Source organism: Ambystoma mexicanum, chromosome 4p (genome assembly GCF_040938575.1).
Source record: "Ambystoma mexicanum isolate Mex_15411 chromosome 4p, UKY_AmexF1_1, whole genome shotgun sequence".
NCBI classification, from domain to species: Eukaryota; Metazoa; Chordata; class Amphibia; order Caudata; family Ambystomatidae; genus Ambystoma; species Ambystoma mexicanum.
This window is the reverse complement of record NC_090927.1, coordinates 1,101,820,015-1,101,843,577: the sequence shown is the minus strand read 5'-3', so window position 1 is coordinate 1,101,843,577 and position 23,563 is coordinate 1,101,820,015. Positions and strand designations below refer to the sequence as shown.

The following is a 23,563-nucleotide window of genomic DNA, read 5'->3' as shown; positions in this document are numbered from 1 at the left end:
GTGTAACACGAGGGAGACACGGGGCAGGAGCGGGGGTGGGGGGGGAAAGGAGGGAGACACAGGGCATGAGCGGGGGGTGGGGTGGAACAGCAGAGACACGGGGCATGAGCGGCGGGTGGGGGGAAAGGAGGGGGACACGGGGCATGAGCGGGGGTTGGAGGGAAAAGGAGGGAGACACCGGGCATGAGCGGGGGTGGGGGGGAACAGGGGAGACATGGGGCATGAGCGGGGGGTGGGGGAACAGGGGAGACACGGAGCATGAGCGGCAGGTAGGGGGGGAAAGGAGGGGGACACGGGGCATGAGCGGGGGGTGGGGTGGAACAGGGGAGACACAGGGCATGAGCGGGGGGTGGGGGGCAACACGAGGGAGACACGGGGCATGAGCAGGGGTGGGGGGAACAGGAGGGAGACACGGGGCAGTAGCGGGGGTTGGGGGGCAACACAAGGGAGACACGGGGCATGAGCGGGGGGGTGGGGGCTAACACAAGGGAGTCATGGAGCATGAGCGGGGTGTGGGGGGAACACGGGGCATGAGCGGGGGGTGGGGGGCAACAGGAGAGAGACACGGGGCATGAGCGAGGGGTGGGGGGTATACGAAGTAGACATGGGGCATGAGCGGGGGTGGGCGGGTACACAAGGTAGACACGGGGCATGAGCAGGGGGTGGGGGAACAGGGGAAACATGGGGCATGAGAGGGGGGTGGGGGGAACGGGAGGAAGACACTGGGCATGAGCGGGGGTGGGAGAGAACAGGGCACACATGGGGCATGAGGGGGGGTTGGGGGGGAACAGGGGAGACATGGGGCATGAGCGGGGGGTGGGGGGGAAAAGGAGGGAGACACGGGCATGAGCGGGGGAACGGGAGGGAGACACGGGGCATGAGCAGGGGTGGGGGAAAAGGAGGGAGACACGGGGAATGAGCAGGGGGTGGGGGGAACAGGAGAGACACGGGGCATGAGCGGGGGGTGGGGGAACAGGGGAGACATGGGGCATGAGCGGGGGGTGGGGGGAAAGAGGGGAAGACACGGGGCATGAGCAGGAGGTGGGGGAACAGGGGAGACACGGGGCATGAGCGGGGGGTTGGGGGGAACGGGAGGGAGACACGGAGCATGAGCGGCGGGTGGGGGTGAACGGGAGGGAGACACGGGCCATGAGCGGGGGGTGGAGAGAACGGGAGTGAGACACGGGGCATGAGCGGGGGTGGGGGGAACGGGAGCGAGACACGGGCCATGAGCGGGGGGTCGGGGGAACGGGAGAGAGACACGGGTCATGAGCGGGGGTGGGGGGAATGGGAGGGAGACACGGGCCATGAGCGGGGGGTGGGGGGAACGGGGAGCGGGGGGTGGGGGGAACGGGAGGGTGACACAGGGCATGAGCATGGGTGGGGGAACGGGAGGAAGACACGGAGCTTACTATGCAGCGCTCTGATGCAAACGATAAACAAAGAAGGCGGGCGTCTCTCACAATACGACGCACTGCACAATTCATTGCAGCCAATAGGAAAGCACGTCAGATGTCCGTGGACATCACGCAAGCCGCTTGCCCAATCCTCGTCCTGTCCGCGGAGCAAACAGGGAAGTGTGTCCGCAAAGCGGACACAGATATCACTAATTGTTTTCACTTACATTTTTGTCATTTTTAAAAAGACTACTGGACGGATTTACACCAAATTAAAAAAAGCACGCTTTCGGGACCAAGTTGCCACTCCCGCCGCAAATTTGGTGTAAATCCGTCCAGCGGTTTGGGCTGTAGGCGTGAGCAAAGTTTTTTCCCATTATGTCTATGGGAAAAAAGAAGTTTTGGGACCCCCCCTATAACTTTGCTCCCCCCGGACCAAACCTCACCAAACTTTGCAAAAAACTTCAGAGTGGGCCATATACTTTTTTTTGCAAAGTTTGGTGAGGATTCGTCCAGGGAGAGCGAAGTTATAAGCTGCCCAAAAAGTGCTCTTTTCCTATGGAAACAGCAACTTAACCATAATTACATGGCCACTACCGTGGCCATGTAATATATATATATATATATATATATATATATATATATATATATATATATATATATACAGTCAATTTTGAAAAGGTCAATTGTGACCCTTTAAAATCGGTCAATTGTTCATTCGAACAATTTGGGTAATACTGATTAGAAAGGTGATTTTATGAATGCAACAACTACAGTTGGCATGTTTGCACTTTATAAGAATCTGTGCTACTCCTTGTTCAGGTCGGCCATACCCACCTATGACTTGAAAGTAGTTGCACAAGCATTATATGCCCGGGAGATTCAGGGTTTGCTCTATGGAGACGAGTCATGTGGAAAACCTCTTTATTGAACTACTGCTGGCCATACCCATACCTAGTCTACTATAACTGAATTTTTTTTTTTTTTTTTTTTAATTATTTGTATGAATCAAAATAAAAAGATTGATTTTTACAAAGAGCTTGTCACTGTCCATGTCTGTTAAATGTCTTTTTGTTGATTTTGTTTACCAGAGAAGCAAAGTTGCTAGGGTTTTCAGCCTTCTACGGCCTCTTCAAACTGGTATTAGTGAGTGGAAGATATGATTAATCATGATCTCTATTCACTCGCAGCTGCTACCTCTAGGTTTCGCGAAGTTGAGAGAGCAAACGTTGCGTCCTGACTTCCTGCTGTCATTTCTGGAGAGGTCAAAGTGTCCAGTTTTGCCATGATTTGGTGAACTATTTGCGTGGTAGCCGTTAGCCAGGTCGGTCTATCTCCACTAGTTATTCTTGACCACCAACAAAGTTCACTGTCTAAAGAAGGGTCCAATGAGAAGTGTTGCATGTAGGCGGTCCTAATTGGTTTGGTTTCTGGGCAACCCAGCAGGAGATGTCGAACTGTCTCTTTTTCGTTTGTATTGTGATAGAGTTGACATACCCCTAATGGCTCTAATTTCATTTGTAGGCAACAAATTCAATCTCACTCTTAGAATACAGTTTCTTGCTTTTCTGTTGGGAAATTGTTTGATGTATCCCTGTAATTCATTCAGTTTCTTTGTATTCGGTGGCAAGTGTTGAGTTAGCTTGTTTTCTGAAGCTTTTGCCAACGTCTTAATCCAGTCTAGCTCTTTAGTTTTTTTCAGGATTTTTCCCGGATTTGTGATCAAGTCATTTTCGTCACATTCAATTTCTTTTAGCAGTCTTGAGATGTAGGTCTTCCAGGATTGTAGAATTTTGTTAGACTCGGCTGCTAGTTCGATTTTGATCAGTCTGTATAGCAGTGGACTTTCAGGAAGTAAGATTTTTCTGTAAAGCCTTAGTGAATTACAGTTCAACGTCCCTTGCAGGGACAGAAGACTCAGTTCCCTTCCAATTGATGCTACCGGCGTAGACGTAGGAAGGCCGAGAACAGTTTGCCAGTAATAGGCTTCAAGTTTTGGCCAAATTTCACGCGGGAGCAATATCATTGCTTCAGTACCGTAGGTTAGAGCAGGAACCACCTTCATTTTGTAAAAATCAATTGCCGGGATCGTAGAAAAGTGACCCAGCTTATGATCGATGGCTTTTCCTTGTGAGGCAAGTTTCCTGGTTTTTGTTCTCAGATGATCTTGCATGGCTGTTTCTTTTTTGGTGTTGTCCAGCACAATACCCAGATACTTTAAGTTTTAAACTTTTTAGATCTCCTCTGATTGAAAAAACCACTTTAGTTTTTCAGTTTTCTTCGTTGATTTTCCCAAGGTAAGTATTTTTGTTTTGGTTTTGTTTACTTCCAGATTATTTGCTGTAGTATACTCGTACAGGTTGTCCAGTTGACGCTGTAGACCTATGGGTGTTTGATCGATCAGTATAAGGTCATCGGCGTAGAAAATTCTGCTAATGGTGTATTGACCCACCCGGGGTGGGAAGGCTCTCACAGAGGCTTCTGAAATTTGAAAATCACCGAGGTAGGCCAAAAAGAGGGAGGGAGCCAAGGGGCATCCCTGTTTGACACCTCTTTGGATTGCTATTGGTTTTGATAGCAGGCCTTGGTAGTTCAGTTTAACACGGACTGTCGTGTTCATATATAGTGCTTTAATGGGGTTCAGTATGGGGTTCAGTATGGGGGTTCAGGGCAAGACCAGGTTTTCAGTTTCCTCCAAAGCGCAGACCTGTCGACTCTGTCAAATGCTTGGGAAAAGTCTATGAAGGCCAGATGTAACCTAGGCCCTCCTTCGAGCCTTTTGATTTTCAGTATACTTATCAGAAGAATATTGGCTGTAGTTCCCAAGTTCTTTTTAAATCCAGATTGAAATGGATCATTACATGCGGCGTTCAAGGCCCATTGTTGGAATCTTTTCAGTAGCAAAGCGCCGAATAGCTTTCCTATTGGATCAAGGAGCGCTATGGGGCGATAGTTCACTGGATCGTTGATGCCTCCCTTCTTGTATATGGGTACAATTGTGGCTGTGGTCCAAGAAGCAGGAATTGATTTTGATTCCGCACATCTTGAGAAGACTTTACAGATAAAAGAGGACCAAGCTTCTGGGTTGGATTTCAGGTCTATATTTGTAATACCTTCGGGACCAGGAGCCCTTGAATTTTTCAGGTTGACGATTAGGTCGAAAATTTCTTCTTGATCGCTGATTTTTACCCAGGGTAGTTCTTGACTCTCTAGTGTAGCGGGTTTCTGGCCCCAAGGTAGACCAAAAGTTTTCTTTATGTATTTGTCCCAAGTTGCTTCTCCAATAGCGTTTTCAATGCTTGCACTACTGGTAGATGATTTGGAGTTTATTAATGTCCAGAAATCTTTCGAATTTTTTGTGCAGACGGCTCTCAAAATAGCTTCGGAGTCTTGTTGATATAGAGTTCTGCGATGAGATTTTAGCCAGGAGCGGTAAGTGGACTTCACTTTCCTTTTCTCCCTCTTTGCTTGGTTAACTTCAAGTTTTCCGGGAATTCAAATTGCTTTGCGGTATTCTCTTCGTTTTTCCACTAGCCGTATGTCATACGAATGCTTTGATTCTAGAGGGAGAGATCTCGTAGTACCAGGCTTCCTATATGTTGTTAGCAAGGGGCCGTAATCGGTCTCAAACTCCAGGTTACTTGTTTTGGCCTTACTGTACTTATTGGATAGTTCTATAATATCTTTCGCTGTAAGGAGTAATTTGTTTCCCTGAGGATTTAGTTCCACCTGGTAGTTCAATGATTCAACTGCTTTGTTGGAGCTTTGCCACGTTGTAATTAGAGGGTTGTGATCACTTGCCGTTGTTTGTTTCACCTTGAAGTCTAAGATCAAGTTCAAGAAAGGGCGTGATACGAATATGTGGTCAATTGATGACTTGGAAACCCCATTTGACCAGGTCGGTGGACGTGACTTGTCTGGAAAGACCGTGTCTAAATTCTGGAACTGTCTAGACTTCATAAGGTCGAGCCACTGACTTCCTCTTAAGACGGCAGGGGTTATGGCTTTTTTTGTTTTTTGTTGGGGACATGCTGCATTTAGATCACCGCAAATTAGTATATGCGTCACTTGGTGGACTGTCAGAATCTCGTCTATTTCTAGTTCCATTTCTCTAAGGAAAGTAGTCACTTCTGTTTTTGCTGGCATGTTTGCACTTTATAAGAATCTGTGCTACTCCTTGTTCAGGTCGGCCATACCCACCTATGACTTGAAAGTAGTTGCACAAGCATTATATGCCCGGGAGATTCAGGGTTTGCTCTATGGAGATGAGTCATGTGGAAAACCTCTTTATTGAACTACTGCTGGCCATACCCATACCTAGTCTACTATAACTTAATTATGATCTGCTGGTCGAGTGAGCTTTAAAATTATGGTCAAGAATCTGGTCGTCAGAAACAGATTCACTGGTGAATATCCAGGTTAAAGAAATGTGGCAATAAAATCACATGGTTTAGGAATCTGAAAAGGATTCTGGCAGGCTGTGACAGATTGTTCAGCCCTGAACAGATTGGTCACCCGACAAAAGCATCCATAAATGAAATGGTCCTCTAGCACAAGACGTGGGAACGTGGGTTACTCCACTCAGTCAATTTCTCCCTCAGCCATTACTAGTGCAGCTGCCAACCATATCACTTTCACTTACCTTGACGTTACACTGCAGACCGCCCCTTGGACGATAATCACCTGATTGCATTTGGGTTTAATTCCTCATAACCATGCAATTTCTAGGAGGTAAGCAACGAGAACAGGGGGTGAAGATACGTGTTATTGTAGACCTGCTTTTGCAGAGAGGAGAGACCATTTTCTTGTTTTTGTGTTTTTCACCATACACCAAGAAAATTATGGTGGTTACCTCTTCTAAACTGGTGTTGCATGAATTAGCCCTTTTTGTCAAAGAAGCCCTAATATTTTGAAGGTGTATTTTCTTTTTAGCTAACGTTTGGCATTGATTGCATCCGTATACACTGTTTTGTAACTTCATTGTGATAGATTAAGCAGAAATGTTGCCTTCCAACGCACAGATACTTTAACTTTCACAATTACCTTGACGATGTGGACTGACTTAATACACTCGTATTTGCTTTTCTTATTCAATAATTGTAAAATGTTCTAATAATCTCCATATCAATCTATTTGATGTGTATGTCTAATGTTTAATTGATTAAAATCAGAATGAACATGTTTCTTGGCTACTGGAAATGGGGTTTCCAATGAATTTTGAACAATCAGAATTAGTTCCAACTCGGAAAATATAATTCCTGTATTTTGTGATCAATTGTGCCTCTCAGTCCCATTGTAACTTCCAAAAGTCAAGATTGTAGCAATCACGAAAAAGATTATTTTCTGGAGGTTGATGGTGAGTCGGTTATAGGTCTCTTGTCAGCATCCATTCAAGGGATTTTTCCAGGGCCATTTCATTACAATGCTCTGCAGAAGCTCATGATAGGACAGACTCAGGCAGGAGCAGACTGTTCAGACTGGGTCCTGCTTTCTTTTGATGCAAACACAGAATTTCTCGGGTGGGTAAACCATATGAACGCTTGGAGTGGAAGAGTCGTTCTCTGTTCATCTAGATGTTTTCTCATTGAGTCAGATGCCAACTTCCCAGGCTTGGGAGCAAGGTGTGGTCCACAACTGGAGGGATATGGGCAATACTGGGGTCTGAATTACACATGAACTTTTTAGAGATTCTGGAAGGTTCATATGCAGTGCAGAGTTTCACAAAGAACCGATTCTTGTGTACGGTCCAGCTGAGCATGGGCACCATTTCTGTCAATAGTTATATCAAGAAACGAGGGTGGTACAAGGTCCAGAATCTTGCCAACGGATGAGCAAAGCAAACCAAGACTGCATGCTGGTTCTCTGGGAGACCTCTGCAAATTGGTGTCTTTCTTTGCATCCAAGGGGCCGCTCGCTTTTCCCTCGCATCTGAACAAGCAGCTGTTCGAGCTTTTCTGCGGAAGCCCGGATCCGCATTTTGTGCAATGATAACCCAGACTGATTGTATACACACAAATACAGAACGGCTGCTCATAACACTTCTTAGGCAGGGTCAAGCAGGGTATCCGTTAGTATTAGACAGGACTGTTGGCTACCCAGTACAGTAACTGCCTTTCCCAGAATTACTGGAAAACCTACACAACCGTTACTAATGTCCAACAATCTGTTTCTCGTGCTATGGAGAATTTCGGGAACAGATGGACACCCTCCGGCATTTTGCAGACAGCTGCTTCATTCCTCAGGAATCCCGGGTCCAAGGCACCTTTGGGCCTACAGCTCTACCTGGGAAATCTGGGTTAGCTGGTTTGGGCGAAGGAATAGAGATCCCTTTTAGGCAGATGTAGTGCATGTGGTAAATTTCTTAGCAGACTTTGCATTGAAGTTTTCATATTGTACAGTCAGTGTTCATACTAGGATCATCTCCACTCATCATGAGCTGGTAAGGCTACTGTGGAGAACATGCATTGATTTTTAGACCTTTGAAGGGTATCAGGATTTCGGTACCACTACTCAGAAGGCATCCATGTATGTGCAGCATAGATCTTGTCCCATGTTTGTTCTGTGATTGGCTGGCTATTCATCCCCTATCCTTCAAAATTGTTATCAGCAGAATGAGTCACATTAATATACTCAGGTGTTCTTAAAAAGCTTTTTGATGTACGAGTGATGAATTTAACAGGTAGAATGTTGTACCGCAGCAGAGGGTTCTTTCCATGCGTCTAAACAAACTGTTTCCAAAGTTATCAACTTCCCTGTATTTCACTCTAATTGTGTATGGTATGGTTAGAGGCTTGAAGCCATATGAATCAGTAACAACTGACTTGAGGAGGTCTACATTAGATTGATTCCTTTGTTTTCAAAAACCTTGTAAAACATTTTCTTTTCTTATGCTGGTAGATAGTGGGGTAGATGTTTCCGTCTTTGGGACCCATTCTTCTCGGGGTGCTATGGCATCAAAAGCTTTCTGGGCTGGAGTAAGGTTGAATAGCATCATCAAGCCTGCTGATGGGTCTACTATATCTGTCTACTGTTATGCATGTTTCACACGTGAGACTTTGTTCGGGCATAATTGGAAGCTCCATGCTATAGAATGTGGCGTTAAGCACCCATTCCAAGTGCTGGAACGGGTGGTAACGGCCCATCAGCCTGAGTTATAGGTCCGAGCGAAGCGAGGGCCTAGAACAAGGGCAACAGGACGTTTTCATCCGTTCCAGCCCTTGCAATGGGTGCTTACCACCGTTAGCCCCTGTCCAATGGGCTGGGACGGGGCTAATTGAAAGTATTTTCGTTCCGTGAATGGGGCTCCATGCGGTGTCCCACTCACGGAAATGAAAAGATTGTTCAAAGATGGCCACCATGGAAAGGGAAGGTAGGGCCCCTCTTCACTTTCCATGGCAGCTGTCGGGAGCAGAGAGGGAGGAGCGGCAGCAGCAGTAGCACTTGCAGTACCGCGGCAATATAATTGTTTTCTCACGCTGAGTAACGGCTTTGAAACCAGGGACGTCATTTCACCAAAATGCCAGGGGTAGTGGAAGTGACATCACACGACCCTTGACCGCTGATGACATCACAGGAACTTATGTAATTTGACTCCGACCCCAAATGACCTCACAGGAAGTGATTGCAAATGACCTTCAGATTTTTAAGATGCATCTAGCACCCGTGTTTCCAGGTGCTCTCATTTCAGCCAGATATAAGAACCGAGGCACAGAGGGAGGCATGATTTGTCCACGATCACACATTTGGGGAATGTCATTTTCCAGATTCGACATGGGGTCTATATGTAAAACATACATAATGCAGTATTTCCAACAGGGTAACCGAAACCTGTAACGCAGGCTACAGCTAGTGTATGAAACATCTATAGACCAATAGACACAGAAGTACGTGTTATCTATGGCGTTGCTGTGTTAAACAAGCCAAAAAAGCACTGACCTGGGGAGGCGTGCGCCGCTGTTTAACCAGGCAAAAAATGCTGCATGAAAATTAAATCATTGACCAGGATTTAGTATCAACAAAAGTCCCTGGTTATAAATGTGTATATGATTCAGCTATCACTATGCTAGAAGAAACCTATTAGACTGGTCTGCGTGCACCTGATAATGTTATCTTTGCTGGAGTATAACTCCTGGGAAAGGTTCTTTCAATGTACCCAAGACCCCCCATAGTTTTTATTATGTAAGCGTAATACTGGGTGCCAGAGGACTGTAAAAAAAACACCATTTAATGTAATATCATTGCTGCACACATAAATACATAGCACCACAAAGCTATTTAAAATTGAAAACACCCACGAGTTACTTCTCACCCAGTGACTCACTGGCAGACTTCAAGGCACGCACTGCACAATACCCGTTTGTCAGACCCAGTGGTGCCCAATGGCGTAGCATAAATTTGGCAGCTCCCCTACGTGCCATGCTGTGGGAGGGGGGCAAGCTTCTTCACAAAGCACAGGGAACGCCACACCCCGGGTCGGTCCGGACCACCACTTGTGCGCAATGTCCATGATGATTATGCTGCTGCAGGGGCGTGCAGTACTGCAAGTGAAAGAAGTAAATGTGTTTTTCAATCAAAGCTTAAATCTTTAACGTAACATAGAGAGAAGGGGCAGTGCCTGGTTCACAAACATACCAGCCACCGCTGGTGGCTGGTGAGTTGTTTTTTGGGAGGGTGTAAATATTGATCATAAGTATGTGATTGCGACTGAGCCCGAACTGACAAAAATGGGTTGAAGGTGGATCCCCGGGGGGGGGGGGGGATTCTTCTTCCTCCCCAGAGTAAATGTTTTGAATAATGGGTTAAAATGGTGCATTACACAGGACCCCTTCTGGGAATATTTGGGTAAAAGGCCAACAATGTGGGTAAAAGGCCAACAATCCGTATTGTAGGGTGTAGCGTAAATCATGAAAAAAAGTACAATAGATGCAAGTCACCAAAAGTGCACAGGGCATTTCCCAATACATTATCGTGCCGGTCCCTGCAATATATGGCAGTATAAAAAACATGTGTATGCTGGCAGTGCCCATACATTTCCATGCTGGCTCCACCAACATATGCTAGTATTCCCATATAAGACCATACTTATGTTTGCTTTAAGACGTTTTTCTGTAGTATCATTACTGGTACTGGGCACAAAACTGGCTCTGCCAATATATACCAGTACTCCTATGTAAGTACATACTTACCATTAAAAGTGACATATCACAATAGGAAAACCTGTCCAAACTGGTTCCAATGTAAGCCAGTCTAGACCCATAAGAACACTTCTCTTGCTTGATTCATCATACATGCTCATTAATAAAATGTCATGTTACAGTAAAGAATATTGAAGAATATACAGGCCACGACACCAAAACATCAGTCTAGCGAGGTAACACTACTTATGCTTGCTTTTTTAAAGATGTCAAGTAATAAATGTCATGCCACAGTAAGCAATGTCTAGACTAACTGCAACAACAAGCCAGTCTAGCCAGGGAATAGCACACATGAACTTGCATTTGCCCAAAAATATCAGTCAAACATGTAAAGTCAATAAAGTATGTGGCAAAAATGCTCCAGTGATCCCCAGTCTCCCAGGGCCTTACACACACATGCATCCCCTTTCACCCACCAGTCACACACCCATTCATCTCCTCTCACACACACATGCACACACCAAACTCCACCCAGAACATTCAAACACACACTACCACATGTATGCTCATTCACCCACCAGTCACTCACTCACACCTTCTCTTACATGCACTCATTGCATTCTCTACACACGCACACAACCGACCCACCCACCCAGAACATTCAAAAACACACTATCACATGCATACTCATTCACCCACCAGTCACTCAATCACACATTCTTGCACATCGACTCATTGCTTTCTCTACACAGGCACAGCCATCCACTCATTGCATTCCCTACACAGGCACACACCCACCCAGAACATTCAAAAACACACATCACATCACTTCTCCTTCGCCCACCAGTCACTCACACCTTTTATTACATCCACTCTTTGCATTCACTACAGAGACACACACCCACTCACCCAGAACATTCAAAAACACACATCACATCACCTCTCATTCACCCACCAGTCACTCACACTTTCTCTTGCATCCACTCATTACATTCTCTACAAAGGCACACACCCACCGACCCAGAACATTAAAAAACACACATTACATCACTTCTCATTCACCCACCCATTGCCGTCTCTACACAGGCACACACCCAACCACCCAGAACATTCAAAAACACACATCACATTACTTCTTATTCACCCACCAGTCATTCACACCTTCTCTTACATCTAATCATTGCATTCTCTTCACAGGCACATATAGAACATTCAAAAACACACATCATATCACTTCTCATTCACCCACCAGTCACTCAGACTTTCTCTCACATCCACTCATTACATTCTCTCCGTACAGGCACACACGCACCCACCGCAAACATTCAAAAACTCACATCATATCACTTTGCATTCACCCACCATTCACATACATACATCTGACACACACTTCACACATGCAAAAAACACATATTACAACACAAACGCATTCTTGACTTTTTCTTACAGCTTCAGTCCATCCTTCCAGGCCTCCTCGGCTCCTCCGTGCTGCTCATGAAACAAACAGGAACCAGGAAGCTATGAGAGCTTCCTGGTACCTGTATGTAAGCTGCAAGGAAGCCAAGGGAGAAGGGGTTGGAGCTGGGCATGGCATGTGATGTCATGGTCAGCTTCAACCCCTACTGAGTGCCTCCCCAGCCCAACCTTCACCCTGATGGGTGAGGCCTGGGCCTGGGACCCACCAGACCTAGTGTCGTGGGACCCCCCCGCCACGGGAGGGCAGGAGCACCCGTTTTTTGTGTGCAAAAAACCCATTTTAAAAAGAAAGTTGGGGTTGCAAAGGCATTCCCAGGGGCTGTAACTGTGGTACCCAGGGGTCGCAGTTGCGACCCCTGGCAACCCCCAAATTATGTCCCTGATTGAAACTGTTTCCCGTCTTGAGAAAAAAAAATTACTGCAAGGGATCGGGCAGAAGGGAGTACATGTAGTCCGTTCTGCCTTTCCATAGCAGCCATTGAACTTAATGGGAAAAAAAATAAACAAAGAAAATGGCCGCCATGAAAAGGAACTACATGTAGTCCCTTCTCCCTTTCCCCGGCAGCCAATGAAAAAATATAAACAAAGAAAATGGCCACCATGGAAAGGGGGAAGGGACTACACGTAGTGCCTTCTCTCTTTCCATGGCTGCTAATCACGGGACGGAGATGCGCCGGGAACAGGACTGATCCCAGCACCAGCGAGGGACAACACAGCAGAAGGTAAGTGTGGAGGTGGAGGGGGGTCTTAAATATGTGAAAAGTGGGGTGGGGAAAGGTGGCGCAGGGAGCGCGCTTACCTGATTCCCGGCGAGAGCAAATGGCTTGGAGCGGAGTTTTTCCCTGTATGGTAAGGGCACCGTCCCAAGCCTCCTCATTGGCTGGGAGGCTGCCGCACCCCCCTCGCTAGGTCCTACCAAATTACGCCAGAAAGGCAAAATGTTATTAATGGCAAAGAGGCGCGTATTAGCTCACCCTTACTCATCCCCAGTTTAGATTCTATTCCTCTTGTTTCACAACCATGGGAGGAACAGATGCAGTCCTTTTACTGCTTTTATACATTTGTATTGAAATTTCATTTTATTGCCACAAATAGTCCTAAGGGCAGTCAAAATGTCCTCCAAAAAACGTTGGAACAATTTCATGGAAGTACATGAAAGATATCAGGACAATCAGCAGAGCATTATTAATATGTGATGTCCAAGTGCAAAGAGTGTGTATTTCACACGATGGTGTCTTAACAATCTGGAATCATTAATGGCCTTCTCTGCATCCTCGAAATATTCAGGACGTACATGTTTTCAGACTTTCGGACACACCTGGAAAGGACTTCAGGGTGGTTCCACATGGAGGTCGTCAATGTACTTGTACCATATTGAAAGAGCATCCCACCCTCCTCAAATTGTGCTTTCCCTTCGTGAACATCTCTTTCTAATTCAGCCTATTATTTTTGGATCCCTTAGCCAAACAGATTAGTCGAGCACTCTCCTTTCTCTGATTCATAGCTCTACACACCTTTTTTTATATTTTTATTTTTTTATTACTTGATTTAACTTTTTATAGCAGTTTTTACAAGAGACGATCATCATTCCTTTAAGTCAATGTTTCTCATTCATTGTTTCCCTTTCCGTTTTAGTTCAGTTTGGCCTAGATGGCAAACTTTCTTCAGTAGTTAAGTTTATGTTCAGGAGAAACTGCGCAGCAGCAATGACTGCTTTGGTGTCTGCTCCCGACATTAGCACGTTCCAGCAGTGTTTTTCTTCCCAGCACCTTGTGTTCTTGAACAAATGACCCATGTGGGTCGTTCCTTTTTAACTCAGACCTGGACAGGACAGTAAAATATATCTGAGAGTCTCGATGGTGTCCGGCTTGTCACAGAATCTACACATTTTGTTTACTGTTATACCTCTGATTGCTAGTATTTCTTTGGTGTTTAAAAGGTTCAACCTTGCCCTCAGATATGTATGTCTGATTTTTTTGCTGGGGCCTTTTAGCAGGTAGCCCACAGGCTTGTTTGCTTTTTGAGAGTTGATGATTGGTAGATTAGAAGTTAGTTTGTTTTTGGAAGCAGTTTCTAATGTTTTGATCCAGTTGATTTCTTTTTGAGTTTTTTTGCCGTTTTGTTTGGATTAGATTCTAGCTCCTCCCAGAAGCTTCATATTTCCTCAAGGAGCAGCGAATTTCTTTGTTCCCAGGCGGCCAAGATTTTATTGGAACCTGCATTTAATTCTTCTCGAATTACCTTGAAGATGTTTTGGATTGAAAGCCTTATTTTCCTGTGGAGCATCAGAGCGTTCAATTCCACTCTTCCTTTAGGGATGTCAAGTTAAGTTCTCTGCGTATGGAGGCCATGGGGGTTGATTGCGGGAGTGCCAGAACTTTCCTCCAGAACAGCCCTTCTAGTTTGACCCAGGTGTTCTGGGGTATCAGAGGCATAGCTTCTGCTCCGTAGATAATGGCTGGCACTGCTTTTGCGTTTATAAAAGTTCTGTGCGGGTTTCAGTGAGAATCTGGCAAATTTTTAAGCCAAGATTCCCGTTTGGGTTAACATGCTTTTCGTCTTGGCTAGCATGGTTTCTTGCATTGGAAGATCGATGCGGTTGGAGTTAATTGTGATTCCCAGATATCTGAGCGCCTTTATTTTTTCCAGTTGTTCCCCTGGTATATGCCATTTTGTTTTTGCCTTAGTGGTGACCATTTTGTCGAGTGTCATCACTTTTGTTTTTGTCGAGTTGAGTTTCAGGTTGTTTGTCTGGAGATATGACATCAGGGAGTCCAGTTTTCTTTGGAGTCCGATTGCGGTTTGATATATCAAGAGAATGTCATCAGCATACAGCAGTCTGTTTATCTTTTCGTTCCATACAGAGGGAGGGAATGAGCTGATGGTGGTTTCCCAAGCCTGGTAGTCTCCTATGTATGCATTGTACAATGCTGATGCCAGGGGGCATCCTTGTTTAACGCCTCTGTGTGTTTCGTACACTTCTTTTGAGCAAAGAGTAAAGCTAAAAGATAGAAGCCACAACTTAATTGTAGGCGCTAGCCGCTAGTTTAAGAAGTCTGCGAAGCACCTCAACAACTTCTCCTAGAACTGCGTCACCCTAGGTCACCCCAACACATATGTATGTCGAAAACTTGCTGGAATGGAATTTACATTTCCAGCAGACTGGGGCTTCCAACTTTCTAGTCATATATGGTGACCTAGATGTAATGTATCTCCCCATTAGGCTTTTATATTGAATCAATCTCAATCGGCTGTACTAGCAAACTGTTTTCGTATGAAAAGGCATGCCCTATTCAATCCACCCTCTGTCAACGCAGTCTTTTTTTTGTTTTTCTTTGTTTTTTGCTCAGGAGGTTGCCTCAGTTTCCGCTCCCCTGGCTAAAGATACTATTTGTGATGAGTCAGGTGATGTGCAGTTGTTGGGCATAGTGGAAACAGATCACTTGCTACTCTCACAGGTGAAAGAAATAAAGGACATGGCACACCGGATTGGTGGAGGCTCTCAGGATGGAGGGTCCAGCAAAGGGGTTATGTGAAATGAAATGTAGTTTTTCTTTTGTTTCATGCTGTTTTTTGTATACACAAGAGTAGTGCATAGTATTCACCTCCATACCTTTAATGTTATCACTCTTGTCTGAATCATCTGTATTGTAGTGGATAAAGCACCCCCCCACCATATGTGATTAGGTCATTTCATGTCAGTAAGGAGTTCTGCCATCATGAAGACAAACACAGCCAAAGGTCATTCATTATCCTTTTAAACGTACAGTCAACAGTATTTTATTTCTTATAATCCCTGCACATAGTGTCATCCCTTGTGCTACTTGGTCCCTTTCTCGCTCTCATGTAAATCAGTTAAATGAAGCTAAGCCCACAATACAGCAGCATCACCAGTATAAACCAATTTCATGAAGATGTGTCGCTGTACTCCAACACTGCCACTACATATCACTTTCATGTTGATGCATCTACAGTATATGCCAACATTGCCAATGTAAATCACGTTGATGATGTCACATAAACAGAATATGCTGGCATTGCCACTATAAAACAAACTTCATACCGTGCCCCCTCCAAAGACAAGCGCGCATCATGCACTTACGCATACACACTTACATATACACACAAAACCGGGATTGCTCTGAGCATGGAGGAGGGGACTGGGAGAGGGCTAAAATCCTTGGCCCACCTCTTGCTACCCCTGTGTCCAGTATAAACCCAGCTAGAAAATGGCAGTATGTTCTGTTGGGCAAGCACACTATACACCAAGTTTACAAAATATCAGTTCTCAAATACCACTGAATTCCCATTTTGCACAGTATCCACATTATATATATTCCCAGTTTGGCAAATTCACTATACTCTCAGTATGAAAAAGCCAGAATCCTCCCAGTGTGATAAACCCGGCCTCCTCCCAGTTTGACAAACTCAGCATTCTCCCAGTTTGACAAGTACAATATGCTCCCAGTTTGACAACCTAATACATTCCAACTTTTGACAATTTTAGTATAGTTCAATTTTGACGATGCCAGACTAGTCCTAGTTTGGCTAACTGAGTGTACTCCCAGTTTGACTAGTCTGGTATACTCACAGTGTGACAACCAATATATACTCATAGATGGACAGCCCTAGTATATTCTCAGTTTGTCAATCCCAACACACTCTCGGTTTGCATTATCTCAACATATTCCCATTTTCACTATCCCAGTATAGTCCCATTTAGAGAATCACAGTATTTACAGTGCCAGTGTATTCCTAGTTTGACACACCCACTATCCTCCCACTTTCACAACCCGAATGTTCGCAGTTTGAAAACCCCAGTATATTCCATGTCTGAAGAATCATAATACATTCTAAGTTTGCAAATCATTACGGATCCAGTTTGCAAAATCCCTGTTTGACTGACCCCATAAACTCCCAGTTTTACGATTTCAGTATATTGCTAGTTTGACAATTCCAGTACATTTCCACTTCAACCACCTCGGTACACTGACAATTTTACTATGCCAATATGCCACTATGTTCCTAGTTTTTTTACCCAGGTATACTTTCAGATTGCAGAATATGAATGATTTGACAATTTTAGCAGTTTTCCTATTTTCCGCAGTATTCCACTATGACTTGCATACGTTTGCAACATGGCACTTTGCAATGCTAATTGCAGATTTCAATGTTCATTTACTATTGAATAAAATGTGAACCTTAGTTGTGATTTTGCAAAATCAGCAATTTTACATTGTGCTTTATTTGCTATGTTTGCCAAACTAAAAATCAGTTAATACATTCAGCTTTGTGCTGTAAAATCTCTTCAATTTCACTATCTATTGGTATGGGGCAGATTAACAGAGCCCAGCTCTGTTAGAGTAATTTTGAGTAGGAGAGTCATGTAGAGGCAGACAGGACGATTGAGAAATTGGAAGAATTGAATACTTAGGGCCCGATTCATGGAACTTTCTGCGCACAAAATCCTGTTTCTCAATTCATGGAATCGACTGCGCAGGACTTTTTTGTACTTTTCGGGCACCTCGCGCAGGCTCAGCACGTCTCTGCGTGCAGTAAATCGTCCTGCGCGAGACACCCCGCAGAGGGAGAGCGTGGCCTGCACAGAGGCCAGAGTAGGGGAATGAATATGCAAAATGGGGAAGAACATGAGAAAATGTGGGCATTACAAGGGACGGGCCGCAGGCAGTCCAATGCATGCCCACAAATGCGTGGAACGAAGCGTACTCATGGATCTGACCGCACGGGATCTCGTCGGTGAAAGGCCCATGCAAAGCCTTCAATTTATCCGCCACCGAAGGCAGGCGTACTGACACTTGCGCATAGGAATCACATCTGCCTGGTGAGATTGCATGGTGGATTTAAGGGTGCATGCCCGCAGACAGGGTTTGGAACTTACTTAGGGGTGCACGTACGCAGTGTAGCGGGGTGCATTAATGGTTTAGGGGGGTTCGCACTCATATTTTCCAGAGATTTACCTGAGTTAGTGAAATGTGTACGCATGTTGTCAGGGTGCCGGTGGGGGACCCCATGCACCTTTTCAAGGGGGCATGAGTTTGCGCCCGAGGAGCATGCAAAGCTTGCTGTATCTGCCTCTTTTTGCTGTGCATTGGGGGATCGAGGGCATTCCGGCGACAAATTGCTTATATATGGTCACTTTGCGCAAATAATTCCATGAATACACAGAGCACGCAGAAAAACATCTGCGCCTAGGCTCGCGCAGATGCATTCTCGGCATGCAGCTTTGCGGGACCTTTGCGCACTTGTCCATGAATCAGGCCCATAGACTTCAGATCTTAAGAAGTCGTTTTTGTATTTCACTATGCAGCATGAGCATTTGATCACATTTCTCAATGTGGCATAATGAATTCAGTATGTAGCATTTCATTTTCAAGATGCATCACATCAGTTTCAGAGGGGAGCATAAATATCTCTCATCATAGAAAATATAGCTTTGTTATATATGTGTTTTATCATATGATACATACTTTATAGTACATGATACATTGGGTTCTGCAATTAAAGATCTGTCATCTGGTATTTCTGTTGCACCTCCTGCCATATGTTATGCCATTGAAGCGCTGTGGTTAGGATGGCCCTTCTGGAGATCACAATCTGAGAGGACGAGAATAAGGAGCATATAGATTGCAGTCTCCGTAAGAGTCACTCGACCGACAGCCCCTCGATGTCAGATAGGTTTCTGTCAATGAGGGTGCTCTGGACAGATTTAACTTTGAGGTCTTTTTTTTCAGTGTCGTGGCTGGTGCTGAGCGAAATCTTTCCGGTGGGGATTAAAGGAAGAGCCTTTGCTTTGACCTTTGTGATGAACTGGGGCATGAACCTCCTCATCTCTCTGACCTTCCTGACTCTGACTGGTAAGTGGGCTCTGCTATTTAGTGCTTTGGGTATAGCTTAACTTCAAATTGAATGTGGCACACCAGATGTTTTGGACTGTGACTCCCATGATCCCATGATCCCACACCATTTATCTATTTATTTATTTAATTTGTTAATAGCGGTCAAACCGAGAAGTATCACAGCGCTAGAATAGATTACAGTACATTCAATGTAGAGCAAGTGGTAAGACAGCAATTAGGCATATTTGTTAAACAGTACAGTTTTTATGGGCTCTTCTTGGATACATGGTGGGAGCGCATTCCAGAGAGTGGGAGCGATGACGGTGAAACTAGCTCCTCCTGCTCTTTGTCTGTTAAATCTCTGTGTCGTTAGGGGTGTGGAAGTGGAAGTTCACAATCTTCGTACGTTGGGCTTTTTTGAAATGTGATGGGTGAGGTAGGTGGGAGCCTTGTTTTGAAGAAGCGGTGCACGATTGAAAGGATTTTAAACTCAATGCGTGCCTTGATTGGCAGCCAGTGAGCTTCGCGTCTCACTAGCGAGATGTGATCAGATCGTTTTAGGCCACACGCGGCACGGAGGGCATTGTTTTGGATCAGTTGTATATTTATTAGGATGGCATTGCAGTAATCCAGTTTATTGCCGATGATGGCCCTGGAAAGCATGAGGCAGTTGTCTGGGGAAAGGAGTTTACTGCATGATTTGAGTTTGGTGGAGCAGGCTGCAGACAATGTAGTAGCCTTAACATGTTTATTCATGTTTAGTTCAGAATCAAGACAGACTCCCAGGGTTTTTACGTGGCTAGATACGTGGGTGATGTTCCCATCAATGCAGAATGAGATGTTTGAGGTGGTGCAGGGATCCTACGATGAGGAGATGAGTCTTTTCATCATTCAGGTAAAGGTGGTGGTTAGCCATCCAGGGCTGAATGATGGTATAGATCCGGTTGATCTAGGCAGAATCTAGGCAGTGATTTCTGGTGAGTTTTAGGAGTACCTGCATGTCATCGACAAAGTTAGTGTAGGGAATTTCAAGGCTGTCCAGATTATTAAAGAGTGGCCTGGTATACATATTGTACAGCGTGGGTGAGAGGCAGGACCCTTGTGGGACCCCATAAGAGACGGGGATGGGGTCGAGCGGAATCTTAAGGTCAATGTGGGCTGCCTCCGTACTGTGTCTACGTCCAAATCCGGATTGGTGTATGCCCAGATGAGCGTGGAGTTCCAGGTGGGTTTGGAATTGAGTGTAGGCCATGCGGTCAAGAATTTTCAGGCGGTAGTGTACCATCAAGATGGGGCAGTAATTTGAGGGGAGGGTGGGAACAAAAGAAGGTTTTTTGAGGAGTGGCGTGACCCAGGCTTCTTTAATTGAATTTGGCACTGTACAGGAGTTAAAGGAGGCATTGATAAATTTAGCGATAATAGGTGCAAGGGGGTCCGCGCACATCTTGATAAGGTGGGCCAGGCCGATGTCATCTTTGCAGTTGGACGTTTTGAGGTGCTGGATGGTTGTGAGCACATCTGCAGGAGAGAAGGGGGAGAAGTCGAAATGGGGTGCGTTGGAGCTGGGTGGGCATTTAAGTCGGGGAGACCCACCTCTTGGGTTGGGAGCAGAGATTTTTAAGGATAGTTGTGTCTCATATGTTGTCGGTTTTGTTGGCAAGTGCAGATTGGACAAGGGAACATCAGGCTTTGTCATTCGGGAAGCTAGCGATAGGAGGTGCAGGGATTCGAGCTCCTTGAGGATTTTGAAAAGCTCTCTAGTATTAGAGCTGGCTTTATTGATCCTGGTTTTTCTCAATAAATGTTCCAGAGCATGTTTCTGTTTGCAGTGGGTCGTTAGTTCCTCTGCAACCCAGTTGTGGTAGTTGCTTTTTTTTGTGTCATGGATTTGAGGGGGGCGTGCAGGTCAAGTGCATTAAGGAGTGTGTAGTTGTAGGCAATGAGGATGATTTCTGAGTCAGTGCGATCAGGCCACAGCTCAAGGAAGGCACAGATAGTGGGTTCCAGCAGTTCCTTAGTCAGTTTGCATGTGTGTCTTGCAGTGATGGGTGGACGGTCGCTGGTTTTGTTGTCTGCATTAGATTTGTAGGACACAGTGAAGAGGATCAGGGTGTGGTCTGTCCAAGGCAAGGGGTCAATGGAAGTGACCTTGATGGGTAAGTTGATATTCAAGATCCAGTCAAGGATCCAGCCTTTTGAGTAAGTGTGGCCGGAAATAGCTTAAGTAAAGTTCATCTCTTGAAGAGTAGTAGTGAGGGCAGTGGACTTCTGGTTAGAGGAGTCTTTGAACCCTAGGTTGAAATCTCCAAGAAGCATACATTTAGTGTTGGGTTTAAGGAGCAGAGCGATGAGAAGGGGTATGTCAGTATCCGGGGCGCTCTGGTTGTTGGGTTGGTGGTAGAGGAGAATGATCTTGATGGTTTTTTGGGGTTTAGGTTACATTTTGGCTAGCAGGAGTTCGTGACCTGGCATATTAGGGAGGGGGTAGGCTCTGATAGGGAGAGTAGATTTGGAGATAATGGCAACTCCTCCACCTGGATTAGCCAATCTGTCTGCTCTGAGAATGGACCAGCCCTTTGGAATGGCGAGAGACAGAGAGAGGCCTGCTGCATCATGTAGCCAGGTTTCAGTAATGGGGAGTAGGTTGAGATTGTTATCCAGTATCAAGCCGTGTATGTCTGGAGCATGGGCACAGAGTGAACGTGCGTTAACAAGGGCACAGGCGAGGTGATCTGGTTTTGTGATGGTGGAGGACAGGTGGACGGTGAAGGTGGGATGGCCTGGGTAGCTGCAATTTATCAAGGCATGTGGGTGACATGGTTATTTGTGAGGTTTTGATTGGTAGGAGAGTAATTCTCTGTGAACTGGTACGTGATGTATGTTTAGGGACATACGTGCGGGTCCAAAGTCGCTGTAGTCTCGCTAGATCTGAACAGGCTAAGGGGCCTGTTATCCTCCGGGTGGTTTCAGAATTGATAGTCAGGGTGTGGTAGTCTTGATAACAGGCGTCAAGTTTCCTCGGTCGGGAGGCGAGATGGAGGAGGCTATGGGGCGGGGTGGCCTGGGTAGGAAGCATCATTTTTGCACTGAGTGTTGGAGATATGGGGGGGTCATTACAACCTTGATGGTAAGGGGTTAACGGCGCTGGTAATGGTGCCGGAGCCATCAACACCTTACCGCCCCATTACGAGTCTGCTCGCGGGACCCGCAAAGGGCGCCTGGTAAAACCAGGTGCCCTTAGCGGGTCCCGCTAGCAGACCCGGGAGCTAACAACGGGCACATTATTAACAGGCCCGTTGTTAGCTCCCTCCCCATTCCCATTGTGCCCTATGGTGGCTAGAATGGGAATGGGGATATACCAGGTCTGGGTTCCTTGAATGAGGAATTACCAGGTCCTCCAAGGATGGAATGGCCTGGTAATTCCTCATTCAAGGAACCCGGACCCAGTACCCGGTAAGGGGGTAACCATGCCGCAAATGGTCATTCATGCGGTTTTGATGGGTGGTCAATCAATTCTCTGTGAACTGGTACATGGTGGATGTTTAGGGAAGTGTGAGTGGGAGCAGAGGTTTTCTAGTCTAGCTGCACCAGTGCAGGCTATGGTGCATGTTCGTAGCCAGCTGGTTTCAGTACTGGGTGTCACAGACATAGTGGCCATTGTAGTTGGTATCATGCGCCCTGGGGAATGGTGATGAGGTCGTAATGGGCAGCATATCTGTTCTGGGTGGTTAGTTGGGATGGGGACTAAGGCAGCAGGTGCCATCAGGTGGAGACGGGGTAGAAAGGGCGTGGGGTGGGTTGGATGGTAGCGGAGGCGCCATGGAAGATAGTAGCCTTGAGTTTCATGTCAGGAGGCCTGTGCCTAGTGAACCGGTCACTGGGAGTATAGTGGTTGCTTAGGAGAGTTGTCGGTGCAGGGGTCAGTGTAGCATGTGTAGGCCATAGTGGAGGGGGTGAGTCGAAGGGCAGGGCACTGGGTAAGAGTACACCTTGTGGTATCATGGCCTGTGAGAGGCAAGGAGCACAGGTTTGGCCATACTGATGAGGGGGGAGACTCTGGTAGAGTGTGGTGTGCCACAAGGCACAGCGCCAGAGGCGGCTCAGGCCAAGCGACAGAACGAAGAGAGGGCATATTAGAAGGGAAAAGTGTGGGTTGTGCATGACTGGGCAGGATCAAATGGTTGTTGCTAGAAGTATGTATTGTGGCTGGTGAATACATTTGCGCACTGGGTTTGTGCCAGGCAGAGGTGACAACATTCGAGATAAGCATTGTGCCAGTAGTGGACTCAGTACACAAACTGGTGTTGGGAATATTGCAAGTGGGCGTAGGACACAAGTAAGGCTCAATATTGGGCACATAAATTGTGGCAGGTGCAGACTCGGGTACAAAGCTGGCGTCAAGAAAATCCCCAGACGTGGGCACAGTGTGCAGGCAATGCAAAGCATTAGGAACCAACAATGTATCATAGGCAGTACCAGCGACAAGCAGATCACACGGAATGGGTGCAGCGTGCAGGCAATACATCACATTAGGATTAAGCATTGTGTGATGGGCAGTACAGGCAACGAGCAGCTCACAGAATGGCAACAGCGACTCGAGGGAGTGCCGGGTAGCAGTACGAGCAGAGTGATTGTACAATTTGGAAGAATTTACTATGAAAGCAGTGGTTTGCCTATCCGACCGATCGGCATCAATTAA

General features: G+C 46.0%; 1 protein-coding gene across 2 annotated transcripts in view; it reads left to right on the top strand.

Moving 5' to 3' along the window:
• Positions 1 to 23,563, top strand: part of SLC2A12 (solute carrier family 2 member 12) — a 559,942-nt gene that overhangs the window by 372,717 nt on the left and 163,662 nt on the right. For both annotated transcript variants that reach the window (XM_069606690.1, XM_069606691.1), the window contains exon 3: positions 18,760 to 18,882. In XM_069606690.1, coding sequence (XP_069462791.1) covers positions 18,760 to 18,882 — 123 coding nt within the window. The remainder of the gene's footprint in view (positions 1 to 18,759; positions 18,883 to 23,563) is intronic.